General features: G+C 42.6%; 2 protein-coding genes across 14 annotated transcripts in view; one reads left to right on the top strand and one right to left on the bottom strand.

The window, feature by feature from the left end:
* Window positions 1-3,044: 3,044 nt before the first annotated feature.
* Window positions 3,045-23,467, bottom strand: LOC125755876 (basic proline-rich protein-like). Its single transcript, XM_049115077.1, has 3 exons — window positions 22,354-23,467; window positions 21,041-21,146; window positions 3,045-3,572 (listed from the first exon to the last, which is right to left on the bottom strand). Exons 1-2 carry the CDS (start codon window positions 23,465-23,467, stop codon window positions 21,103-21,105), a joined length of 1,158 nt encoding a protein of 385 aa, XP_048971034.1. The 3' UTR covers window positions 3,045-3,572; window positions 21,041-21,102.
* AAK1 (AP2 associated kinase 1) overlaps window positions 23,155-25,095 on the top strand; it is a 157,262-nt gene continuing 155,321 nt past the window's right edge. For 7 of the 13 annotated variants that reach the window (XR_007413849.1, XR_007413848.1, XM_049115933.1 and 4 more), the window contains exons 1-2: window positions 23,156-23,290; window positions 23,473-23,954. Coding sequence is in view for 11 of the 13 variants with exons in the window: in XM_049115933.1 (XP_048971890.1) it covers window positions 23,792-23,954 (163 nt within the window). In the remaining 2 variants the exon portion in view is untranslated. Of the gene's footprint in view, window positions 23,291-23,472; window positions 23,955-25,095 lie in introns of all 13 variants that reach the window. The other 6 variants (XM_049115931.1, XM_049115932.1, XM_049115935.1 and 3 more) reach the window with 2 other exon arrangements.

Genomic DNA, 25,095 nt, shown 5'->3' with positions numbered 1-25,095 from the left:
TGTCTTTGGAAAACATTTTTACTATGTTTACCAACTGATTGCATAGAAACAAAAAAATAAGAGACTAATGTATATCCAACCACCAGCTTCATCAAGTCTTCACATGTTCCCATAATTGTTTTAGATTTTTTCTAAAAAGAAATAAAGTAATAACACAGTTTGAAACAGTTTATTAATTTCTTCCTGAATCTATTTCCTTCCTCCTATCCCCACGGGCGACTATTATTCTGAAACTGCTGTTATCCACTCACAAGTACGCTTTTAAACTATTTCTATACATGCAGGCATTCACAAAAACATTTCTTGATTTTGCTGTTTTTGAAATGCATCTTTATAAAAATGAAATTAAACTTATTTATTTCAGGAAGATGTGTGTGTGTGGGTTTTGTTTTTTGGATTTTTTTAATTGTTGTTGTTCAGTAGTACTTTATATTCAACCATGTTGATCCATGTAACTGCAGTTCATGAATATTCCACGACTTATCTCTAATCTATAAACGATAGATTGCTTCCAATTGTTTTTGTTACTATAAACAATACTTTAAGATCATTTCCACATTTTCCATTTTCTATATTTTATTTCTTTTTTTTTTATTTTATTTTATTTCTTATACTTATGTGCAAAGTTTCTCTAGGATGTATAAGAGCTGAGTCACTGAGTTGTAATGTTTGTGCATCTTTAGCACAAAATATCAGACTGTTTTCCAAACGTGTACAGTCTTGACAGCACTGGATGAGCCCGTTAGCTGCTCTGCATCTTCATCAACACTTGGCGGCTCCTGACGTTCTCATTTTGTGCCAATCTGATAGCTACGATAAAATATCTTACCATGGTTTTGTGTTGTATGCCTCCGATTATGAATGGGGTCAATCATCTGTTGTGTTGACTGACAGTTTATTATTTTTAAATGTTTAGTCATGTCCTTTTGTGCATTTTTCTATTGTGTTGTCTTTTTCTTTTTTCTTTTTTTTTTTAAAGAATAAGTCTTCTTTTTAAAAACTTTATTTATTTATTCATGAGAGACACAAAGAGAGAGAGAGGCAGAGACCCAGGCAGAGGGAGAAGCAGGCTCCATGCGGGGAGTCCAATGTGGGACTCGATCCTGGGTCTCTGAAAGTGGCGCTAAACCGCTGAGCCACCCGGGCTGCCCTGTGTTGTCTTTTTCTTATCGACTCATAAGAATTCTTTACATGTTCTGGACCCTAAACCTCTATTACAGGAGTTGCAGATTTATTTATTTATTTATTTATTTATTTATTTATTTATTTATTTATTTATATTTATGATAGTCACAGAGAGAGAGAGAGGGGCAGAGACACAGGCAGAGGGAGAAGCAGGCTCCATGCACCGGGAGCCCGACGTGGGACTCGATCCCGGGTCTCCAGGATCGTGCCCTGGGCCAAAGGCAGGCGCCAAACTGCTGTGCCACCCAGGGATCCCAGTTGCAGATATCTTGAGTTTGTAGCTTGTCTTTTTAGTCTCTTTATGGTGTCTTTTCATGAACAGAAATTACTGACTTTAATATAGTTAAATTATCAATTTCTTTTCCTTAAAGTTTTGTTTTTTGGGTCTCATTTAAGGAATTTTTTCCCACCCCAAAGTCATAAAGCTCTTCTCATTTTTTTCCTCAATATTTTAAACATTTGCCCTTCACACTTGAGTCCATTCTGAATTTATTTTTATGATGGGTGTGAGATAAAGATCTACGTTCACTTTTCTCCATGTAGATAACTAAGATTTTCGGGACCACTGACTCTTTCCCTACAGATCTGCATATGCCAGGTGCCCATTATCTGTAGGCTGGTTTCTGGTCTCTTGATTCTGCTGATGGGTCTGCCAATGTCTGTCCCTGTGCCGACACTGCATTGTCTTAAATTCTACAGCTTTATGGTTAGAGAAACATTGCTCAGGCTGACTGTGGCCCAGCTGTCATGCATTTGGCATCTGTCTCAGATGTGTCATTTTTTAAAACCAAATACCATCATTAATAGTTGCATTACAGTACGCTGGAATGAGCTTGGTAAGCCTCCACTTTGTGTGTCAGCTTCTGTCCTCTCCGGTGTGTGACACACGTATGCAGCAAACAGATTATCACGGCGGGGACGCCTGGGTGGCTCAGCGGTTTAGCGCCGCCTGCGGCTCAGGGCGTGATCCCCGGGGTCCCAGGATCGAGTCCCACATCGGGCTCCCTGCATGAAGCCTTCTTCTCCCTCTGCCTGTGTCTCTAGAGGCCTCTCTCTCTGTGTCTCTCAGGAATAAATAAAACAAAAACAAAAAACCAATTCTTTATGATGTTTGGTAACACTTTTTTGCAATAAGCCCTTTGACAAAAATGAGCTCAAGGAAAGAAAAAGATAGTGCATATTTAATAAAAAAAATAAATACTTAATTTTAATTTCTCAAGAAAATTTATAATTAATATGCTAACTTTTACTAGAGAAAGAGGGGGACCTTGGGGATCCCTGGGTGGCACAGCGGTTTAGCGCCTGCCTTTGGCCCAGGGCGCAATCCTGGAGACCCAGGATTGAGTCCCACGTCGGGCTCCCGGTGCATGGAGCCTGCTTCTCCCTCTGCCTGTGTCTCTGCCTCTCTCTCTCTGTGTGACTATCATAACTAAATAAAAATTAAAAAAATTTGGGATCCCTGGGTGGCGCAGCGGTTTAGCGCCTGCCTTTGGCCCAGGGCACGATCCTGGAGACCCGGGATCGAATCCCACGTCGGGCTCCCGGTGCATGGAGCCTGCTTCTCCCTCTGCCTGTGTCTCTGCCTCTCTCTCTCTCTCTCTCTCTGTGACTATCATAAATAAATAAAAATTAAAAAAAAATTAAAAAAATTTAAAAGAGGGGGACCTTGAAGAATAGACATCAGGAGAGACCATCTCTATAGGTAGGGGAAATGACATTTCCTTACGCTAATTTTACCTGTTTATATTTTATCTTTCTTTTTTTATATTTTATTTCTTATACTTCTGCAATAATATGTAACAATAGAAGAAATTTTACTTCAAGGGGTACTTCTTTACTTCAAAACTAAATTCACGATATGAAAGAAACTATATTGAATTTATTAAACGGATAAGCAAAGCTTATAAACACAGCTATGTATTATACCAGTGGCCCCAGTTGAGGGCTCCTTGTCTCCCCGTCCTCTGCTTGTGACTCTGGAGTCCCGTCCCCCTCTAAGTGTGGGTTCAGCCATGTAACTCACCCAGGCCAGCCCGATGTGATCAGACGTGAACAAGCAGGGGCTTGAAAAGCACCTGTGCATCTCTGCTCGCTCTCTTGTGCAATGAGCTTATTCACTCCTGAATCTCTGCCCCAGCGTGGCAACTTGCCCCAGCTTGTCCGTCGCAGGGATGTGAGAGACCAGTGAAGAGCAGCAGAGACCATCCTCATCCAGAAAACAGGCAGCCGACCTCCGGCCCGCGGGAGAGCTCAACCACGATCCATGCGAGCTCCGATTAAGGCTCAGCTTCCACAGACTTGTGAGCAGCAGGACTAAGTCTTCGGCGGGTTTGTCATCAGATTATGGTGTCAACGGATAACTGATACAACACAGAAAAATGAATATGCTGTGTAGAGAGGAGAAAACCCAGAGACAAAGAGGAAAGTTTGGGTAAATTTTGCCGCAGCATCTTTAGACCTCACGTCACAGAGTACTCGGTTCCCTTCACTAAGGACAGGCCGGAGTACTTCTTAAACTAGATTAAATCTTAGTCTGTAACACTTTTATGGGACTTTTTTTCAACAAGTGAATATTGAGATATTCACATAGCACACAGTGCTCCTACTTAAAATGTACAATTCAGTGGTTTTTAATATATTTGCAGAGTTGTGCAACCATTACCACAATCAGTTTTAGGTCAGTTTTAGAACATTTCATCACTTCAAAAAGAAATCCTGTATTCATTAGCAGCCATGCCCCACTTCCTTCCAACCGTCTTGTCCAGTTACTGCAGCCCTAGGAAACCACTCATCTATTTTCTGCCTCTACAGATTTGCTTATTCTGGATATTTCCTATAAATCGAACCAATTTGTGGTCCTTGACTGGCTTCTCTTAATAAGCGTAATGCTTTAAAGGTTCATCCATGTTGTAGTTTGCCAATACTTCATTCTTTTTTATGGTTGAATAATATTGCATTGTATGGATTATACTCTATTTTACTTATTTATTCATCAAGTGGTGGACATTGAGTTGTTCCTACATTTTGGCTAGTATAACATACTAATATATACTAATTTATATACGATATATTAATATACTGTATATAATATACATTATATATTTTATGTACTATAATATATACTATGCAATATATGCTATTAGTATATATGTTATGTATAGTATAATACAGAATGATGCTTCTATGAACATTCATGCATATTTTTGTGTATAGCTGTATATATTTTGCTTTTGTTTCTCAAGTATATAACTAGGAGTGGAATTCCTGTTACATGGTTATGCTATGTTTAACCTTCTGAGTAATTGTTTTTCAGACTGTTTTTCACTGGCTGCACATTTTACATTCCAGCAGTATATGAGGGTTCTAATTCCTCCACGTCTTTGCCAAACTTGATATTGTCTCATTTATTACAGCCATTTTAATAGGTGTGAAGTGGCATCTCATTGTGGTTTTATTTGCATTTCCCTAATAACTAATGATGTTAACATTTTTTTTTTATGTATTTGTTAGTCACCTGTGTATCTTCTTGGAAGAAATAACAATTCAGATCAATTCAGATATTATGCACATTTTTTTTATTTTTTAAGATTTATTTATCTTAGAGAGACAAAGCAGGGGGGAGGGGCAGAGGGAGAGGGAGAGAGAGACTTTCAATAGGCTCCACTCTCAGTGCAGAGCCCAACACCAGGCTGGATTCCACGACCCCAAGATCATGACCTCAGCTGAAGTCAAGAGTTGGACGCTCAACCGACTGAGCCACCCAGGCGTCCCCTTACGCACATTTTAAAATTAGGTTGTCCTTAAAACAGAATAGAGAACTATGCTCAACTAATCTTTGACAAAGCAGGAAAGAATATCCAATGGAAATAAGACAGTCTCTTCAACAAATGGGTTTGGGAAAATTGGACAGCCACATGCAGAAGAATGGAACTGGACCATTTCCTCATACCACACACAAAGATACACTCAAACTGGATGAAAGACCTAAAGGTGAGACAGGAATCCATCAAAATCCTAGAAGACAGCATGTTTTAGGAGGAATCCAATGGGGAAAGAACAAAGAAAGTGTTGGTAAAAAAATACTGAAGGCTATAAAGAACTTTTTAAATATAAGCAAATTCTTTTTAATTTTTATTTATTTATGATAGTCACACACAGAGAGAGAGAGAGAGAGAGAGAGAGGCAGAGACACAGGCAGAGGGAGAAGCGGGCTCCATGCACCGGGAGCCTGACGTGGGACTCGATCCCGGGTCTCCAGGATCACGCCCTGGGCCAAAGGCAGGTGCCAAACCGCTGAGCCACCCAGGGATCCCAATATAAGCAATTCTTTTCCGCTACTCTTCATACTCATCCTGAGGATACATGATTAGCTGGAAAGAAAGGCATCTTCATACTGAATAAGCAGGGCAGGCTTGTGACACTGACTTTTAAATGTAAGTTGAGTGTTTTCTGGGACTACTACTACTATAGGACTTTTGCCAAAAAGCTTACGTAATTTTTAAAAGAGTAGTGTGATTCCATAAATTAAACTCTGTTCTACAAATAATATAATGAAATATTTATTTCATCCAGTTAAACACTTAATATTTTCTATTTCCTAGTAAAAACAAAAAATTAGGGACTCTGGGTGGCTCAGCGGTTTAGCACCACCTTTGGTCCAGGGGGTGATCCTGGAGACCTGGGATCGAGTCCCACGTCGGGCTCCCTGCGTGGAGCCTGCTTCTCCCTCTGCCTGTGTCTCTGCCTCTCTCTGTGTCTCTTGTGAATAAATAAATAAAATCTTTAAAAAAAATTCAAGTATATGCTAGCTGCCAGGCCAATTAATTTTTAGTTTGTACCTTTCTCTTTTATTAAATACACAAGGAAAGTTTGAGCATAATATCTAACAGCTAACAGGGCTATTTCTCATTTTTATACATGATTCTTATTCTAAAAAGCCAGCACTTGTATGTCATACATTCTACATGTTTAACAAAAAGCATGCAGTACTTTTTTTTTTAAAGCTTTTATTTATTTATTCATGAGAGACAGAGAGAGAACGAGGCAGAGACACAGGCAGAGGGAGAAACAGGCTCTCCACAGGAGCCTGATGTGGGACTCAATCCTGGACCCTGGGATCATACCCTGAGTCAAAGGCAGATGCTCCACCGCTGAGCCACCCAAGCATGCAGTACTTTTTATCACACTCCTTGCTTAATAAATGACTTCCTTACAACTTTAGCTACATTTTTATTTCATTACTTGAAAATAGTAACAAAGAAATAACACATTCTTTTCATCATGTTTTATGACATAAAATGGAAAAGCCAGTTATAGTAGATCTATATTATTATTATTATTATTATTATTTTAATTTTTTTTATATTATTATTATTACTATTATTTTTAGACAGGGAGAGAAAGAGGTGGGGAGGGGCAGAGGGAGAGGAAAGAGAATCTCAAGCAGGTTCCACACCCAACACAGAGCCCTATGCGGGGCTCATTCTCACAACCCTGAGATCATGACCTGGGCCTAAATCAAGAGTTGGACTGAGCCACCCAGGAGCCCCAGATCTATATTATTTTAACCATGATTGCTTTTAATATTGCTGTTAGATACTATCTGTAATTCACTTCTCATTGTTTTATAATCTTTCTTGAAACATTTAAACACATATTTGCACTGAAAATAAAATTGGAGGGAAAAGGAAACTAGACTTTTCTCACAAAATAAGTTTGATTTACCTGGTGGTTTGACAAAGAGGACTGACTTTACTAATTAAATTAGATTATGTGACATTTTTATACATTAAATGAGTAAAATCTATTTCTACAGTTTTGACAAAAATATATTTAAAGCACCTTGTAGAAATAGCATTATATTAAGAAATATTATATTGGCAAGGGTGGTTTGAAATTAACATTATTAACCCTTTTTGAGAATATTGGGTTAAATGAGATACCCCTGAGGGAAAGAATAGCAGTCTTGTGCTTTATCTTGGTAAAACCTTTTTTATACATTTCCTAGAAAGAGAGGAAGAAGATGGCTCCTGTGATGGGGTAATAAATTTCTGCAAGTCGTAGTTTTCATTTTTTTGCTTTTGATTGAATTTTAAGAGGATCAATTCAGGTAAAGTTGACACGTTAAATGTAATTTTTGAGAGTATATCCCTCTGAATTTTTTGGTGTGTGTGCACATCTCAAGAGTGCAAAGAATAAGTGACAGGGCTAAAGGAAAACTCCTTCAAGTCCCATTCATTTATGTATTAAAAAAGTTTTCCCAGTGCTTGCATCTATAAAAATAAAAAACAGGCACGGAACTGATAGGATTAATGGATTAAATTTTAAATATATTGTGAATTCTCATTCACAATATATTTTTGCTTTTTATCAATTTATCAAAATTTGTATCACATTTGTTATTTCAATCAATTGTATAAAGCTAATAATTGTTATGATTAACAGAGTCAAACAGAAGAATTTTTTTTTTAATACTTAGAGACCTCTACTTACAGGAAGTTAAAAACTTAAGTTTGTTATTGAGAAATATAATGATATAATCAATGAAAAATTTTCAAGCATATAATTCTATTACTTTAGGATAAAATTCTGTGGGGGAATTAGAAACACATGTTCCAGAAGAAAAAGGAATAATGTGAAATTCCTAGTTGTAGAAGAAGAATTTGAGTATTTTTAAATGGATGCTGGTATTTATATTCCATCGAATGTGTGCTATTTAGTCTCCCTTGCATACATTGGAAAGAGTGATGCAACAGTTTTATTTTTAAATGACAGAATTTTTAAGATGCCATAAATGATATCCTTTGTAATTATTTAAACTTTTGATGAAAAAATTAAAAAAATTTTTTTTAAAGATTTTATTTATTTATTCATGAGAGACACAGAAAGAGGCAGAGACCCAGGCAGAGGGAGAAGCAGGCTCCATGCAGGGAGCCTGATGTGGGACTCGATCCTAGGTCTCCAGGATCATGCCCTGGGCTGCAGGCGGCACTAAACCGCTGTGCCACCGGGGCTGCCCTGATGAAAATTTTTATATGCCAATTTAAAAATGTATGAAGGAGGGGCACCTGGCTGGCTTAGTCTGTAGAGCATGCGGGGTGGTGAGTTCGAGACCCACGTTGTGTATAGAGATTACTTTTTTAAAACTTTAAAAAAATCAGTATAAAAATGTATGAAGAAATATAGGGCTCGGGCAGCCCGGGTGGCTCAGCGGGTTAGCACCACCTTCAGCCTAGGGTGTGATCCTGGAGGCCTGGGATCGAGTCCCACGTTGGGCTCCCTGCATGGAGCCTGCTTCTCCCTCTGCCTCTGTCTCTGCTTCTCTCTCTCTCTCTCTCTCTCTCTCTCTGTGTCTCTCATGAATAAATAAATAAAATCTTTAAAAAGAAAAAATACAGGGCTTAAATAAATGAACTTAGTGATTATGTCATTGAAAATATTTGAAGACCACCGTAATAATTCCCAAGTAACGTATATTTCACAGAGGCCTAGCTGAAAGACTGTAGCTTTCAATGTGCTCTAATCTCTGCCACTTGTTAAATCAAATCCACTTGCAAAAGGAACTATTTGGAACATATCTGCTGAGAGGCACTTGACTTGCGGTCAATGCAGCACTCAATAGTTTATTCAAAGGTCATGATCATGAATGATTATTTTAAACTCCTCATTGAGGTATGGTTGAGGACTGGAGCCTGGCCTTCCAAGATACCCTTGTGGGGAGATAGTCACTGGTTAAAGTCTCTGCTTGGGCCAAGTGGGCAAGACACAGTGTCTAATTATGTCAGTGTCCAGGAATGGTTTAGGAAGTGGTAGGCACAAGGGGTTCAAGTATAATTGCGGGGCTATCTTATCAGTGTGTAGGGCCTGGGATTTGGGAGTTAGGGTATATTACACTCAGGAAAAGAAAGGCTTAGGAGGTAGTTTGATAGGTGTGTTCACAGAGCTCTTCCTCTAGTAAATTCTAAGGATGAAGTAACCATGTTCCAGTTTGTCCAGAAGGTAACTGGACTCTGTTGTTGTGGTATAATTATTAGTAGTCCCCTGTGATACTGTGCTTTATAATAAGAAATACATATTTGGTCTTCCTCCCTGCTTCTGGTACAGAGCTCCTAAAACCCTTGGAATTTCCTAAGTGATAAGAGTGATAGACATGTGGGCTCAGTTACTTAAGTGTCCACTTTTGATTGCCCTCAGGACATGATCTTGACGTTCTAAGACTGAGCTCCCATGGGGCTCTGCACTGGGCATGGGACCTGCTTAAGATTCTCTCTCTCTCCCTCTACCCCTCCCTCCTCCCTGCTCTCTGTCTCAAAAAAAAAAAAAAAAAAAGAAAAGAAAAGAAAGAGTGATAAAGGTAGCTTTGTTCATAGCAAACCTTTTTTAACCACACCTGAGTCTAAGTCAGTAAGATGACTTTCAGAAAGTACCTAAGGATTGGGGCTGGTTGCCAGGGGAACCAATCATGTGATTGAAGGGTTGAAACTTTCAGTACTGTATTCCCCTCACCTCCTGGGATGGGTCAGGGCTAAAGGTTGAATAATTGTCAATGGTCAATGATTTAATCAACCATGACTATGTAATGATGCCTCCATAAAAACTCAAAAGGAGGGGGTTCGGAGAGCTTGTTTTGGTAAACACGTGGAGATGCCACGAGAGCAGCTACGAGAGAGCATGGATGCTCTGTGCCCCTTCCCACATACCTTGTCCTATATATCTCTTCCATCTGGCTGTTTCTCAGTTACATCCTTTGATAATAAATCAGTGATCTCTTGAGTAAAATGTTTCTAAGTTCTGTGAGCCCATCTAGCTTATTAATAGAACCGAAGGAGGGGGTCATTGTAACCTCCGATTAATTTATTTTTTTAAAGATTTTATTTATTTATTCATGAGACAAAGAGAGAGAGAGGCAGAGACATAGGCAGAGAGAGAAGCAGGCTCCATGCAGGGAGTTCAGTGTGGGACTTGATCCCGGGACTCCAGGATCATGCTCTGGGCTGAAGGCAGACACTTAACCACTGAGCCACCGGTAAACCTTTGATTTATAACAAGTCAGAAGCCCAAGGAGCAACCTGGGCTTGCTACTGGCACTGAAGGGGTGGGCAGTCTTGTAGGACTGAGCCGTTAACCTGTGGGACTTGACGCTATCTCCAGGTAGATAGTATCAGAATTGAGGAAAATTGTAGGATACCCAGCTGGTGTCAGAGAATTAGCAGTGTGGGGAAACAATAGACTACTAGAAATAGGGGTACAGAATCATATCCCCCTTTCATCTCCAAGTGTTTCAATGGTACTGTAAATTATATGGAGTTTATTATAAATGTTTATTCACAATTTATGTACTTATCTCGTTGTGGACCCATAACGAAGAGTTGGAAGGACTGGCACTAGTCCACAGACCATGCTTTGAGTATCACAATTCTAAGCAGTCAGAATAAGATTTCTAGGAGTATATCCTTATTGTGGGTATTCGATGAGTGTTTGTTCAGGCAAACAGTGCTGAAGTACTTAGACCAGAGTCCTAGGTTTAACACTCATGTGGATGAGGGGTGGCTTCCTTCTTGTTCCCTAGACATAACCATACGCCTTCAAAATCCAACTAAGAGCATATGGACTGCTGGTGAAATGATCTCAAGAATCCATGGCTCACTAAGAATGGCCCAGGGATATTCATACTGCTCTGACCATTTCAGGGACCTCAGTTTACATTTTACATCACTTATAACAAGTACATCTTAATTCAATTCTTTAATGTGCCCATTTCAGTCAATACGACAAATTTCCAAAGTGAAATTGGCTTGATTCCCAATTTAAGAAGGAACCTGGCTAGATGTCCATTAGCTTCACCCAACACTCCATTAAAATTCCTTAAGTGACTCAGAAAAATATTAAGACTCATAACAATACTGCTTATCTAGGATAAGTAAATAGGAAAAAAACCTAATAGGTTTATAAAAAGATTCCACAGCATAAAAAAGCAAAACTCAGCGCTCAAGACATCAAAGAAGGCTACCTTTTGAACAAAATTTACTAAAATCAATTTCTGAAAAAAAGCATCTACTTCATATTTGCAATAAAAATTTTAAAAAGTGGACCTACATACACACAGAAAACCTGGTAGATGAGACACAAATGAAGATGAAAAGGAGGAACCGGGAGTCATGGAAGAATCAAAGGAAGGTAGATAAGGTAAGGGGCGTATGTAAGGAAACTAAAATGCAGAATCTAATACTACACTAGATGCAGTAAAAAGCTAAATGGTATGGAGGACAAACTACAAAGCAGAGGAAATGAAAGAGGCATGACAATGATGAGAGATGACATCACGGACTCAAAGGACAGAAAATGGAGATCTGACATGTACACAGCTGTTCCAAAGAAAATATGAAATTTTAGAGGCATGAACCCACAAAGGCAAGAAGAAAAACTACAGGAGACAACAGCACTAAATTTTTGGAAGAAGGGAGCATTTAAGATTAGTAAATACTTAGCAGAGGGAAGGGTGCATCTAAGGGCAGCAGCAGAGAAAGCTGAGAATAAATGTCATATATACTACTGAGTCTCCAAAAGGCTCAGGAGTTGATTGCAAAAGGTACCTATTGAAGAACCGGTTGAAAGTTTAAGAAGCAGTCCAGATCTCCTCCCCGAGTCTGCAGGGCCAGGTGACTGCCCTCCCCAGCCCTGGCAAAAGACTAAAGGTTGTTCTCTGAAAAGAATAAAATAGAGGACCTTTCCTCTGGCAAACCAAAGTAAAGTACTGATGCTGGGAAGATTGAGGAATTGCACACTGCATGCTGGGTCCCCTTGGCCTCTCCTTTAGCCGGGTTCTCCAACACAGATGACTTGGTCTTCACCTCCTGGCAGTATATCAGACACATCTTTTCTGGGGAAATCTGACCAGCTTAGGCCAAAAGAAATGAAAATGAACTTCAGAGGTTTACCCTAGAGTGCTGCTTATAGTCAACAAATCCTATCAGAGTACTTGGTTTCTAGTCAGCTTTTCAAATCATCCCCCAGTCTCAAATCTGAACACACAGCCAAGGATTGTCACATGTTAATTAAGGAAAGTCTTGATACGACACAGACCAAGTCAGGCAAATAAGTAGGAAAAGGGCACTCAATGGAAACAGAGACCACACAAGGAAAACAAACAAACAAAAATCATTAATCCTCAAGGAGATATTATATTCATGAAGAACAGAATCATATAAAAAGAAATGATTAAAGAATGAGTTCTTGAAATTAAAAATATGATAAATATCTTAAATATTCAATGGAAGAATTAGAAGATAAAGGTGAGGAAATATTCTACTAAATAAAAGAAAGCAAATGAAAGACATTTTTTTAAACAGAGAGATGGAAAAGTGAAGGAGAAAATTCCAAAACAAAAAATAGAAGAAAACAGATGGGTAAAAAAACCATCAGTGAGATAATTTAAAATTTCCAGAACTGCAGGATATGCATTTCTAGAAAAATACTGGGAACAAACAGAATATCCTATAAGCAGTGAGAAAGGGAGAGAAAAGAGAAAGAGAGAAAGAGAGAGAGAAAGAGAGAGAGAGAGATTCACATACAAAGAGTCAGTTATTGGAATGGTTTTATACTAAGAACAATCCTGAAAGCTAGAAGATAATAGAATAATGCCTTAAAAATTCTGCAAAAAATTATCTCTATCCTAGATTTGTATACCAACAAATAATCAAGTGTTAGAGTAGAATAAAAACATGTCAGACATGGTTTTTTTTTCCAAAAATTTACCTTCTGTCCACTATTCTAGACAAGGTACTAGGCCTATATCAAAGTAAGAGGTTAAACCAGCAAGATGTGGGATACAGAGAACACAGGTTCCAACAGAGGAGGAGGGCAAAGGGAATTCCCAAGATGATGGTGAAGGAAAATCCAAGGATGTCAACTGCATATCAGGCTCAGAGGGCAAATAGGCCAAATGGAAGCAGTCAGAAGATTTATACAGGAAGATGAGATTGATACAATACCTAATGTGAATGATCATCTCGACAACTGGTAAAGAGCTTGGAGCTGAATTAGTAGAAAGTATACAGAAAACTAAGGAAATGAAAAAAGAAGATAGCTATTAACTTCAGGAAAACCAAAATGTTCCATGACAAAAGAAAAGAAATAATCATACCACGTGGCTCCAGTGTGAATAGTGTTTACTTATTAATGATAATGTAAACACTGACTACCAACCTAACCCAAATTATGATATAGTTATGTTGCAAGATGGACATGGGAAGGATAATTGAATGTGGTGGATGCTGGAGAAAAAAGGAAGCAAAGTTATTTTCTACCATAGTGGGAAATCAACAGATTATGACAAAAAGTAAAAATCTAAAAGTAGCAATAAAGGCATATTGTTTAAATACAAAGAGTTAAAGACCAAAACAATCAACCAGGAAAGGTGAAAATAATTACTTCCTGGAAGGGAGAAATAGGAAGCAAGTGGGGAGGAGACTGCTATTTTTCAAAATGAACCAGAGGGAACTCCTTTGACTGTTCAAACTGTGTCATGCGTAACTTTGATATAAATGAAAACTTAAAAAAAATTAAAGCAAATAACCAAGGATTGCATTTCAATATATAATACTGACAACTTCCCTGAGGTGAAAAAATACCGGATTTTGTAGGCACAGTTAATTAAAAGAAACTATTACCTAAACTTAACCCTTGTAAGTTTTGAACTTTAAGGATAAAGAATCCTACAGTAAAATTTACTACAAAGGAACAAAAATAGGGGAGGTTTTAGACTTTTCCTCAAAAATAAACATTAGACGACAATAGGGAAATTTCTTTCTTTCTTTTTTTTTTTTTTAAATGGGGAAATTTCTAAAGATTTGAAGGAAAAAAATATATCCAGGAATTCTAGAGTCAACCAATGTATCTTCTCTTTAACTTTAAGGGCAACAAAGACAAATTCACAGATATCTTTAAAAGCATATCATCCTCACATCTTTGTAGAAAAACACTGCTTGATGATATATTCCACCTGTTTGAGAGATGACTCAAAAAAACTCAACTCAAAGATCATGGTATAAAAGAACCCTCTAGAGGCATTAAAATAAGCAAAGAATCTCATCAATATATTTTTATAAGTGCAGTTTCAAAGCAATTCAAATATGAAAATTATTATTGAAAGACAAAAAATAACTTCATAATAGTAACAGCTAACATATTTATAAAGTTATAAAGATAGGCTCTAGTCTAAATGCTTTACATGAATCATCTCATTTAATCCTCAGAATACCCCCATGATGCTAAGTACCATCATTGTGCCCATAGTCATACAGCTAGTAATACTGGCTATTTAACTGTCTCTATGCTGTGATCCTGAGGTGGTAACTCATATTTCCCAAACTTCCTTGGCAGCTGACTCCCTGTTTCTGCTAATCAGAGGCACTGGGAGACCGTGGGGAGGCAGCAGGAGAGGAGGCCATTCCTGGCTTCCAGTACACTGTCAACAGCACACTGGCTCTAGCTCCCAGCTTCTTTGGGCCCTCCCAACATGATGGTAAAAACAAAAACAAAAACAAAAACAAAAAACCAACAAACAAACCCAACTGTATTTATATCTGGAAAAAATGCTAAAAGTAAATTGATCAAAAGGTCAATAGCAGAAATAAATGGAAAGACATTCTATGCTCATGGATTGCAGAATTAATTTTGTGAAAATGTCTATACTACTCAAAGCAATCTACAGATTTGGTGCAATCCCTACCAAAATACCAATGGCATATTTCACATAAATAGAGTAAAAAAATCTTAAAATTTGTATGGAACCATAAAAGACCCCAAATATCCAAAGCAATCTTGAGAAAGAACAAAAGCATCATGGTCCCTAATTTCAAACTATGTTACAAAGCCATACTAACTAGGGGTGTCTGGGTGGCTCAGTCAGTTAAGTGCCTGCCTTCAGCTCAGGTCATGATCCCAAGTTCCTGGGATCAATTCCTGCTTTGAGCTCTCTGCTCTGTGGGGAGCCTTCTTCTCCCTCTTCCCCTGCCTGCTGCTCCCCTTGCTTGTGCATGCTCTCTCTCTCTCTCTCTGTTAAATAAGTAAGTAAGTAAGTAAATAAATAAGTAAATATTTGAAAAAAACAGAGCTATACTAATTAAAACAGTATGGTACGGAGATAAAGCAAATATATCAATGGAACAGAACAGAGAGTCCAGAAATAAATCCCTGCATATATATGATCAATTAGTTTAAGGCAAAGAAGCCAAGAATATACAATAGGGAAAAAAGTCTCTTTAATAAACGGTGTTGGAAAAACTGGATAGTCACATGCATAAGAATGAAACTGGACCACTATCTTACTTGAACCTGAAACTATAAAACTAGACGGAAACATAGGTAGTGAGCTCCTTGACATAGGTCTTAGAGGTGATTTTTAAAAATCTGACACCAAAAGCAACAAGAGCAAGAATAAACATCAAACTAAAAAGCTTTTGCACAGCAGAGAAAACCATCAGCAAGGTAAAAGGCAACCTACTGAATGGGCAAAAATATTTGTAAATCATATATCTGAAAAAAAGAACTCATAAAACCAACAGCAAAAAAAACCCCTCAAACAATCCAATTAAAAGATGGGCAGATGTTGGGATCCCTGGGTGGTGCAGCGGTTTGGCGACTGCCTTTGGTCCAGGGCACGATCCTGGAGACCCGGGATCGAGTCCCATGTCAGGCTCCCAGTGCATGGAGCCTGCTTCTCCCTCTGCCTGTGTCTCTGCCTCTCTCTCTCTCTCTCTCTGTGTGACTATCATAAATTTAAAAAAAAAAAAAAAGATGGGCAGATGTGAACAGAAATTTTTTCAAAACCCCCCCAAAAACAGATACCCAATAGGTACACTAAAAGATGCTCTATGTTATTAATCATTAGGGAAATGCAAATCAAAACCACAATTAGGCATCACCTCACACCTATTAGAATGACTAGTAATCAAAAAGACAAGAAATGACAAATGTTGGTGAGGCTGTGGAGAAAAGGGAATTCTTGTGCACTGTTGGTGGAAATGTAAATTGGTGTAGACATTATGGAAAACAATATGATGGTTCTTCAAAAATATTAAAAATAGAACTACCATACGATCTAGCAATTTTACCTCTGGGTATTTATGTAAAGGTAACAAAACCACTAACTCAAACAGGTATCTTCATCCCCATGTTCATTGCAGCATTATTTACAATAGCCAAGATATGGAAATAACCTAAGTGTCCATCAGTGGATGAATGGATAAAGATATTGTGGTATATATATACATGACGGACGATTACTCAGCCACAGAAAAGAACGAGATCTTGGCATTTGTAACAACATGGATGGACCCAGAAGGCATCACGCTAAGTGGAATTAAACAAAGCCAAACACTATATGATCTCTTTTACATGTGGAACCTAAAAACATATATATATTAGTCTGTACAGAGAATAGACTGATAGATGCCAGAAGCAGGGTGTGATGGGTGGGAAAAATGGGTGAACTGTTTTTTTTTTTTTTTTATTTGTTTAAATTAATTGAATTAAAAAAAAAAGATGGAGAGCTGTTTATTGGACATAGTAGTATGGAGAACTGGTAGAAAAGGCAAGGATAGACAATTGCACTGACGTGCTTTGCTGGAAAGAGGTGGAAAAAATGGGGTAGTTGCTGGAAGAGAATGAAAATTCATGGTAAATTGATATTAAACGAACGACCTCAAAATAAACTGCAGGAGAAGGTGGATATGAGTGACCTACAACGTCTTAGGTGCCTTTCATATTGTTACAGAAGATTTAGTATCCTGTATATTTTCTTTATAAATCTTTTGGGATTTGCTGATCATCAAACATGGGCTTTCAGGTCTAGAAACTTTTGTTTTTGTTTTTTTAGGTCTAAAACCTTTTGTGATGAAGGAATTCTTCTAAAAGAACATTTCTGTGGTTAATTAGACTATTAGAACTCAATCTAATTAGGACCCTGATAAGCATGAAATATGTCTCAGTATTTTTTTCATTAAATTGTTTTCATTAAATTACTAATTCATTTGTTTGAAATATTTCTTGAGCACTCACTATGTATGTGTGTGTGAGTTGATTGCTAAGGACAGAAGGATGGGCGTGATGTAATCCCGAAGGGATAAACAGGTAAACCAATGACGATGCTATGAATTGATTTGGGCTATGATGGAGGTACATTCAAAGTTCTGCAGTAACAGTTAAGCAGCAGAACAGAAGGAGAAGCTGAGATATATAGGGCAGCTAAAAGGAGAAAGGGAGATTTAGACCTCCAGTAGGCTGTTGGACTGGATATGCTGAGAGGTCCTTGAAATTTTGAACTTCTTGGAAAAACAAACGGTCAATGCAAAAAAACAAAAAACAAAAAACATTCAATAGCAGTTATCTCTGAGTGATTTTTATTCTGAGTTGGTTGTTACTCTTCATGCTACTTTGAATGATTATGTAATTATTTCTCTAACCAGAAAACAAAAACATTAAGTGCTCTTGTTAAAGAAGGAAAATGGTTGTTATAATTTCCCTTCTGCTAAATAGTGGTTCTCAAACATGAATATGAATCAGAATCACCTGGATGGTTGACGAAAGCAGATTGCTGCCTTCGCCCCTACCTAAATACGTTCTGGCTGTTTTTACTATGTGCCTTTCTTAACATTTTTAGTTCTCTGTCATTTAAAACAGTTAATTTTACAGGATACTTTAAATTCCTTGAAAGTGAGGATTATATTTTATTCACTTTTAACTCTCTGCTTGCTTTTTAAGCACTAAGGAGTTGCTGAAAATAAATTTCTGCAAACTATATCCCTGTGTACATTTTTAGTGTCGGAGAAAAATATAACAATGATAAATATGTCAATTATACTTCAGGAGAGCGGGCAAAAATATTTAAATTAAAAACATTTTTTAAAAATGTTAACCGAAAGTGGAGAAAAATATTATATGGTTCTTCCCCTTAAGTGATGCATTTGATTGGTTCCTTATTTGGTAATCAAAGTTAATGGTCTGAAGGGGGCCTGATAATCTGGATTTCTAATATATTCCATTGGACTAACAGCTGGCAATCTAGAATGGCTACATGGTGCAGGGGAGATGACAAGGGTTTTGATTCTGCCTCTGTCCTTTGCAGGCTCTGTGAGCAACACCTGACATATGTGAACACTTGGCCTGTTTCCGCATTGACAAAATTAAAAGTAACGCGCCCCTCGTAGGTGTATTGTGGAGGCTGAGTGATACGATTAAATATCCAACACGGTGCGGGCCTTGGTTAAGGTAGTTAAGTTTATGTTGGTCCCCTTCCTTTTCATTTCCTCTTAGGATGCACCACATCTTGCCATAACTGGGTTTACTGTGACAGGAGTTAGCCAACACCACAGAGCAAGTCATTTTCTCGTAACCTAACAAACCTTGCACATCCCTCTGCTACTGACAAACTCTTCACCGTTCATCTATAAAATTGGGGATAATAGTATAATAGTATCTACTTTAATAGATAAAAGTATCTACTTTGCAGAGATACATACCTGAGGATTAAAGATAATATGTTAAGTGCTTAATACAGGGAGCCTGGGTGGCATAGTCGGTTGGGTGGCAGCCTTCAGCGTGTGTCATGATCCCAAGGTCCTGGGATGGAGCCCCATATTGGGCTCCTTGCTCCCGCTCCCTCTCCCTGCTGCTTCTCCTCCTTGTGCTCCCTCATGCTCTGTCAAATAAATAAATGAAGTCTTTTTTTTTTTTTTTAAGGTGCTTAATATAGTAACTGACATATGAAAAATACATAGTAAGTCATTTTCTTTTCCCCTTTTCTCTCCCACCCCCCGGGGAGGGGGGAACAGAGGGAGAAGGAGAAAGAGAATCTTAAGCAAGCTCCATGCCCAGCATAGAGCCTGATCTCACAACTCTGAGGTCATGACCTGAGCCAAAATCAAGAGTCATCTGCTTAACTGATGGAGCCACCCAGGCACCCTTCTCTTTGATTAGGTATTTATCCATAGCATCTCCTAGACTAAGTTCAAAAGCTTACCTAGTCCAGAATACTTCAAATCACTTTTTCTACCTCAAATCAGATGGCTCTCTTCTATGTCACATTTAATTGGAAGTCAGTTATTCGGCTTGCTCAAGTACTGGAAAGGACACACACGACATAAACTACTGTATTGAATGCTCAAGGAGACAAGTAGAAGACTATGCCCTGACTTTGAGTACTTGAGGTGACAATATACACAAAAAGTTGAATAGGAACGCAACAAAGGGTGGGACAAATTACACAGACAGTAACTGTGGTAGGAGCTTTGGGATGCTAGTGGCTGGTCTGTGATTATTTCGCACTCAGGAACAAGAAAATTATTAAGAGTTGTAAGAGAGCACTGGTTTTATGGCTGAGAAAATAGGTCCAGAGATCTAAGTGATCTAGGGGAGAGCTATAGAGTGGCAGAGACTTCTTGTCCCCTGGTCCCTTGCTGCTTGCAGATACATTTCTAACTATTTTCAAGTATTTTAGTCAGTCTATATTTGTTTTTTCTAAGGAGGCAGTGCAGCGTAGCTAGTTAAACACTGGGCTCTAAAGCCAAAAAAAAAAAAAAATCTGTTTGAGCCCTGGCTTTGCCAGGTCACCATCCGTGTGACTTTGGGCAACTCATTTTTCTCTATGCTTCAGTTCTTCCATCTAAAAAATGAGTACAGTAATATTACCTTATTTCACAGGGTTGTTAGGAGGATCAAATAATTTATTATATGTAAATAATTAAAAACTGGAGTTTTGTCATTACAATTGTCATTTGTCTCTGACAGAGACTTTTTCACATTTTTTTGTTTTTTCTTTCTTTTGCTTCTTTTTAAAAAAACCTCCTTAAAGCATGCAGGTGAATGCTCATTAGCTACCTTAATCCTATTAGATAAAAACAAGTTTTTGTTCCTCACGAAGGAGAGCTGGGATTTGCATTAAGTCTGGCCTAGTCTGGTAACAGGAATGTCTAGGATAGTAAAAACGGAGATAGCAACAGATTCTAGGACCCAATAGAACTTCTTCAAAAAAGCCAACCAAGATCAATAGACATTGAGAAAGATGGAGTCAATGAACCTAATTCCAAATAAGCTTTCCCATCTATTTTAAGGTCTATTCCAAACTTCCTAAAGACAAAATCTAGCCTTTTAAGGAAAGCGCAGAGAACATGCCTCCGTGGGCTTCCTTTGAGGGAATGTTTTAGCAGGTGCTGCATTCTACCCTGGAGGTGGCTGCATGAATTTGTGAGCTGAGGTGACAACATTGACTCCCTCTGGAAGAAAAAAATGCTGTCTCTACACGGGAAGCTTAACTACAAAGGCACTACTTGAAAAGGAGGAGGAGGAGGAGGAGAAGGAAAAGAGGAAGGAGAGGCACCAGTCACGGCTCAATTCAGTATTCAGAGTCAAGAAAGCAAGAACCATTTTTTTCTTCTTCTTCCTGGAGTACTTCTCTTTCCTCCCCTCAAATGCCTGTTGAAAAAGTTCTGGGATGAATTACAAGCCAAGAGTGCTGTCACAGAATTAGGGAGAGCAGGGTTGGGGTGAGAAATAACCTATATTCAGCTGGTCAGAAAAATCATGGATTGTTGTGGGGAGCAGGGAGCAGGGATTTGGAACTACCTTCAGGATCACCCATCCGGAAATCTAGGGATGGGGGCACCTGGGGGCTCAGGGGTTGAGCATCTGCCTTGGGCTCAGGTCCTAATCTTGGGGTCCTGGGATCCAGTCTCCACATCCTGCTCCCTGCAGGGAGCCTGCTTCTCCCTCTGCCTGGCTCTGCCTCTCTCTCTGGGTCTCTCATGAATAAAAAAAAAAAAAAAAAAAAGGAAATCTAAGGATGGAGAAGGGTACTAACCGGCCTTCCAAATCTTCTGCATTTGGTAGATGAAAATCACGTTGTCCACCCAGTGGACTTTGTCACTCTGGCGGTGTCAGGGTAAAATAAGCATCAAGGAGGAGATCTTGAAGTGAAAAAGAAACAACAGGTCAGCCTCGGTCTCCTGGGTGAGGGGATTTATGAAGGTCCGGCCCAGCCAGAGCATCAGCAAAGATGGAAGAATCAAGCACCACCGGCGGCGGCGGCCCAGCCGGGAAGTTTGGGATCAGAGCCAACGATTTGGACCTACCGGCACCCCCGGGATCTGCCGGCTCCCCAGGACCTGCCAGCCCCCCAGACCTGCACACAACCCGGACCTGCCGGTACCCCAGGACCTGCGGCTCCCCCAGACCTGCCAGCACCCCACGACCACCTGGCATCCTGGACCTACCGGTATCCTAGACCTACTGGCACCCCCGGATCTGCTGGTACCCCAGGACCTGCTGGTACCCCAGGACCTGCTGACTCCCCCAGACCTGCCGGCACCCCCAAACCTGCCGGTACCCCAGGACCTGCTGGCTCCCAGGACCTACCGGCATCACCAGATCTGCCGGCACCCCTGGACCTCCCAGTACCCCAGGACCTGCCTGTACCCCAGGACCTGCCAGCTCCTCAGGACCTGTTGGTACTCCTGGACCTGCCGGTTCCCCAGGACCTGTCAGTACCCCCAGACCTCCCAGTACCCCAGGACCTGCCGGCACCCCTGGACCTGCCTGTACCCCAGGACCTGCCAGCTCCTCAGGACATGTCAGTACCCCTGGACCTGCTCATTCCCCAGGACCTGACTGTACCCCAGAACCTACCCGGTACCCGGACCTGCCAGGACCCCCGTACTTGCCCTGCACCCCTGGACCTGCCGGCCCCCCAGGACCTGCCAGCACCCCCAGATCTGCCTGTACCCCCGGACCTGCCTGCTCCCCCGGACTTGCCGGCTCCTCAGGACATGCCGGTTCCCCAGGACCTGCCCTGCACCCCGGACCTGCCGGCTCCCCCCAGATCTGCCGGCTCCCTAGGACCTGCCCTGCACCTCAGGACCTGCCTGCACCCCCGGACCTCCCCTACACCCCAGGACCTCCCGGCTCCCTGAACCTGCCCTGCACCCGGGACCTGCCGGTACCGCAGGATCTGCCGGCTCCCCAGGAGCTGCCCTGCACCCAGGACCTGCCCTGCATCCCCGGACCTGCCTGCATCCCCGGACCTGCCTGCACCCCAGGGCTTGCCTTGCACCCCAGGACCTGCCCTGCACCCCAGGACCTGCCTTGCACCCCAGGACCTGCCCTGCACCCCCGTACCTGCGTGCACCCCAGGACCTGCCTGCCCTGCACACACCCCTTTAGTCGCCCGGAGTCCCGGAGCGAACACCGCCGGCTGCGCTTCTCCTCCGCGAGCGGGTCCCCGACAGCTCGGAGGCTGCGGGCCCGGGGGCTCGGCGGGTCGCGCGTGGCCTCGCCGCAGCCGCCCGCACGGCTCTCGCCCTGGCCCCCGCCGTCCACTCCGGGCCTGGCGCCGTCCGAGCCCCGCGGGGCCGCCGGGGGCTGAGCCGCCACGCCGCGTCCTCCAGGTGTCCGGCTCCATCCTCTCGGAAACAACAAGCCCCAGAATCCCTTGGGCGGGGAGGTCCCGCCGCGTAGGCGATGGCTCCCGAAGGGCGGAACACGCAGCGGCCTCCTCGGCCCCGGCAGCTCCTTGAGCGCATGTGTTTAAGCAGCCGAATCCCCGCTCGCGCAGCAGCCGCTGACACCGTCGGGCCTCGGAGGCCGCCGCGCCGCCTCGCTCGCCCCCGTCCAGGGGCATCCTGGGAGTTGTAGTCCAGCCGCGGCCTGGCGCCGAACTACGTGTCCCAGGGTGCCGCGCGGCCCGGGCCGTAAAAGTTCCCCTCCGACACGGCCCCCTCGCGGAGACGCCCCGCCGCCGCCCCCGCTGCGGGGTCTCCCTTCTCCCTGCTCGCGCGTCGCGGCAGAGCGGCGGCCGCGGGGCGGGGGGAGCGCGGGGCCGGGGCCGCGCCGCCCCGACAGGCACTTCCGGCGGCGGGTCACTTCCTGGTTGGGCGGCCGGCGGGGCGGGAGGGCGGGCGCGGGGGAGGGGCGGCGGGCCGGGCTCGGCGGGGCGCTCGGGGATCAGCTGGCGGCGACCGCGGCCCCGGCTCTCGCTGCAGCGCGCGGGCGGGCCCGGCGGCCGGGGCGATGCTGCGGGGCCGGTAGCGGGGCGCCAGCCGCCGAGCCGTCGCAGGTGGGTGCCGCGGGGATGCTGCCGCGCGGGGCGGGGGGGGCAGTGCCCCGGGGTCGGCGCTGCGCGGGGGGGGGCGGGGGCCCGGGGCCCGGGGACGGCTCCTGCCCCGCGGGGACCCGCCGCCGGACCCGTGAGTGTGTCACCGACCCATCCGCGGTCGCCCTCTGCTTCTGTCATCACAGGCTTGAACTTACACGGATCGCTCCCCCGAGCAGGAGCAGGAGCAGGAGCAGGAGCAGGAGCAGCAGCAGGAGGAGGAGGAGGAGGAGGAGGAGGAGGAGGGCACCGCGGCGCGATTGACACGCATATGCCTGCAGGCATCCTCCCTCGGCCCCCACCCCCACGGCCGGGTTCGGGTGGCTCCTCTCCGAGCTGAAATCCGAGAAGAAATCCTTGCATCTCGCTTGTTGGCTTTTTTTTTTTTTTTTTTTTAAAAAAGAAAAAAAGAAAAAGATCCAGAAACCCGTCGGTATTTTTGCTCCACTGCTTCCCATCCGCAAGATGAAGAAGTTTTTCGACTCCCGGCGAGAGCAGGGCGGCTCCGGCCTGGGCTCCGGCTCCAGCGGAGGCGGGGGCAGCACCTCGGGCCTGGGCAGCGGCTACATCGGGAGGGTCTTCGGCATCGGGCGGCAGCAGGTCACGGTGGACGAGGTGCTGGCGGAAGGTATGGCCCGACCCCTCCAGTGCGCCGGGAATCAGGATCTCGTGCTGATGCAGCAGGACTGCTTTCCAGTTGCCCGGTGTATGAATGGGCTTTGACCGGTTGACCCTCCTCCCTTTCTGCTCCCCCCCCTCCACCTCCACCTCCCTTTCCTTGCTCAGTGAACCCTTGTCCTTGAGAAATTTAAAACTGAGATTTGGAAGTGACAGTGTTCACGGGGAGGGGAGGGGGTGGAAGGAGGTTGCTGGAAATTGTTTACCTGCAGGGAGGAGGGAGGAGGGGGGTGGCTTGTATTATCATTATTATTAATTAAAAAAAAAAAAAAGCTGGCAAGCCAGTGCTTGTCGGCTTCACAGAATTAGGAGGATCGGGTGAGAATCAGGTACGTGTGAAAGTGCAAAGGCATCCAGTGTCGGGGGCTGGGCTTGCCGTCCTCCTCAAACTTGAAATTGTGATGCGAGGGCCCAAGGGTGCAGACGGAGTAGCTTTAAGAAGAGAGAGGGGTTTCTCGTTCTGCCCAACTTTCCCTCTCCCTCCGGCAGGCAGGCAAGCGTTGGAGGAAGACAAGGGTTTTCAGAGAACGGGAATGTGTTTTTCTTAAGAGCCAAGGCTCGCGCTCTCTCTCTCTCTCTCTCTCCTCTCTCGGTGGATTGGACTAGTTTTGTTTCCTGACCCCAACTGTAATCAGGTCCCCAGGATGTAGCCAAGATAACAGAAATTACACGAGATGGATGTGGTTATCTTGAAAACCAGTCTAACTAGGCCCCCTCTCCCTCCTGTTTTAGTTTTTTATTTTTATTTTTATTTTTTTAGCGAAAAGAATTACTGGAGAGTGGCACCTGATTTTTGTTGTTCCTCTGTCGGGGAAGATGTCATTTAGGTCTGCTGTGTAAATTCCCTCCAGGTGTGCTCATCTGTGTATATTTATGTATACATAAATATATGTATTTTACATCCCCCCTCCCCCAGGCTTTCTGGAGATCTTTGCGCGTATCTTTTGGTAACCTTAACCTCGACCTTCATAATTACGCCAGACTCCTACTTTTCACAGCCCGTTGCCTGCCTTGTGTGCTTTTATTTTTAATAAAAGTAGCAATTTCCTTGGCATGAGGCTATTCAAACTAATTGGATGGGGCTAACCTGC

Source organism: Canis lupus, chromosome 10 (assembly GCF_003254725.2).
Source record: "Canis lupus dingo isolate Sandy chromosome 10, ASM325472v2, whole genome shotgun sequence".
Lineage (NCBI taxonomy): Eukaryota > Metazoa > Chordata > Mammalia > Carnivora > Canidae > Canis > Canis lupus.
Note: the sequence above shows the minus strand (reverse complement) of the source record. Positions and strands in the feature narration are given on the sequence as shown.

What these genes read in the sequence shown, in the direction of transcription:
- LOC125755876 (XM_049115077.1), bottom strand. Translation starts at nt 23,467, where the DNA reads ATGACAGAAGCAGAGGGCGACCGCGGATGGGTCGGTGACACACTCACG. An exon ending in AGGTCCTGGGGTGCACGCAG is followed by an intron (nt 21,147 to 22,353) that starts GTACGGGGGTGC and finishes TTTCACTTCAAG; the next exon opens with ATCTCCTCCTTGATGCTTAT.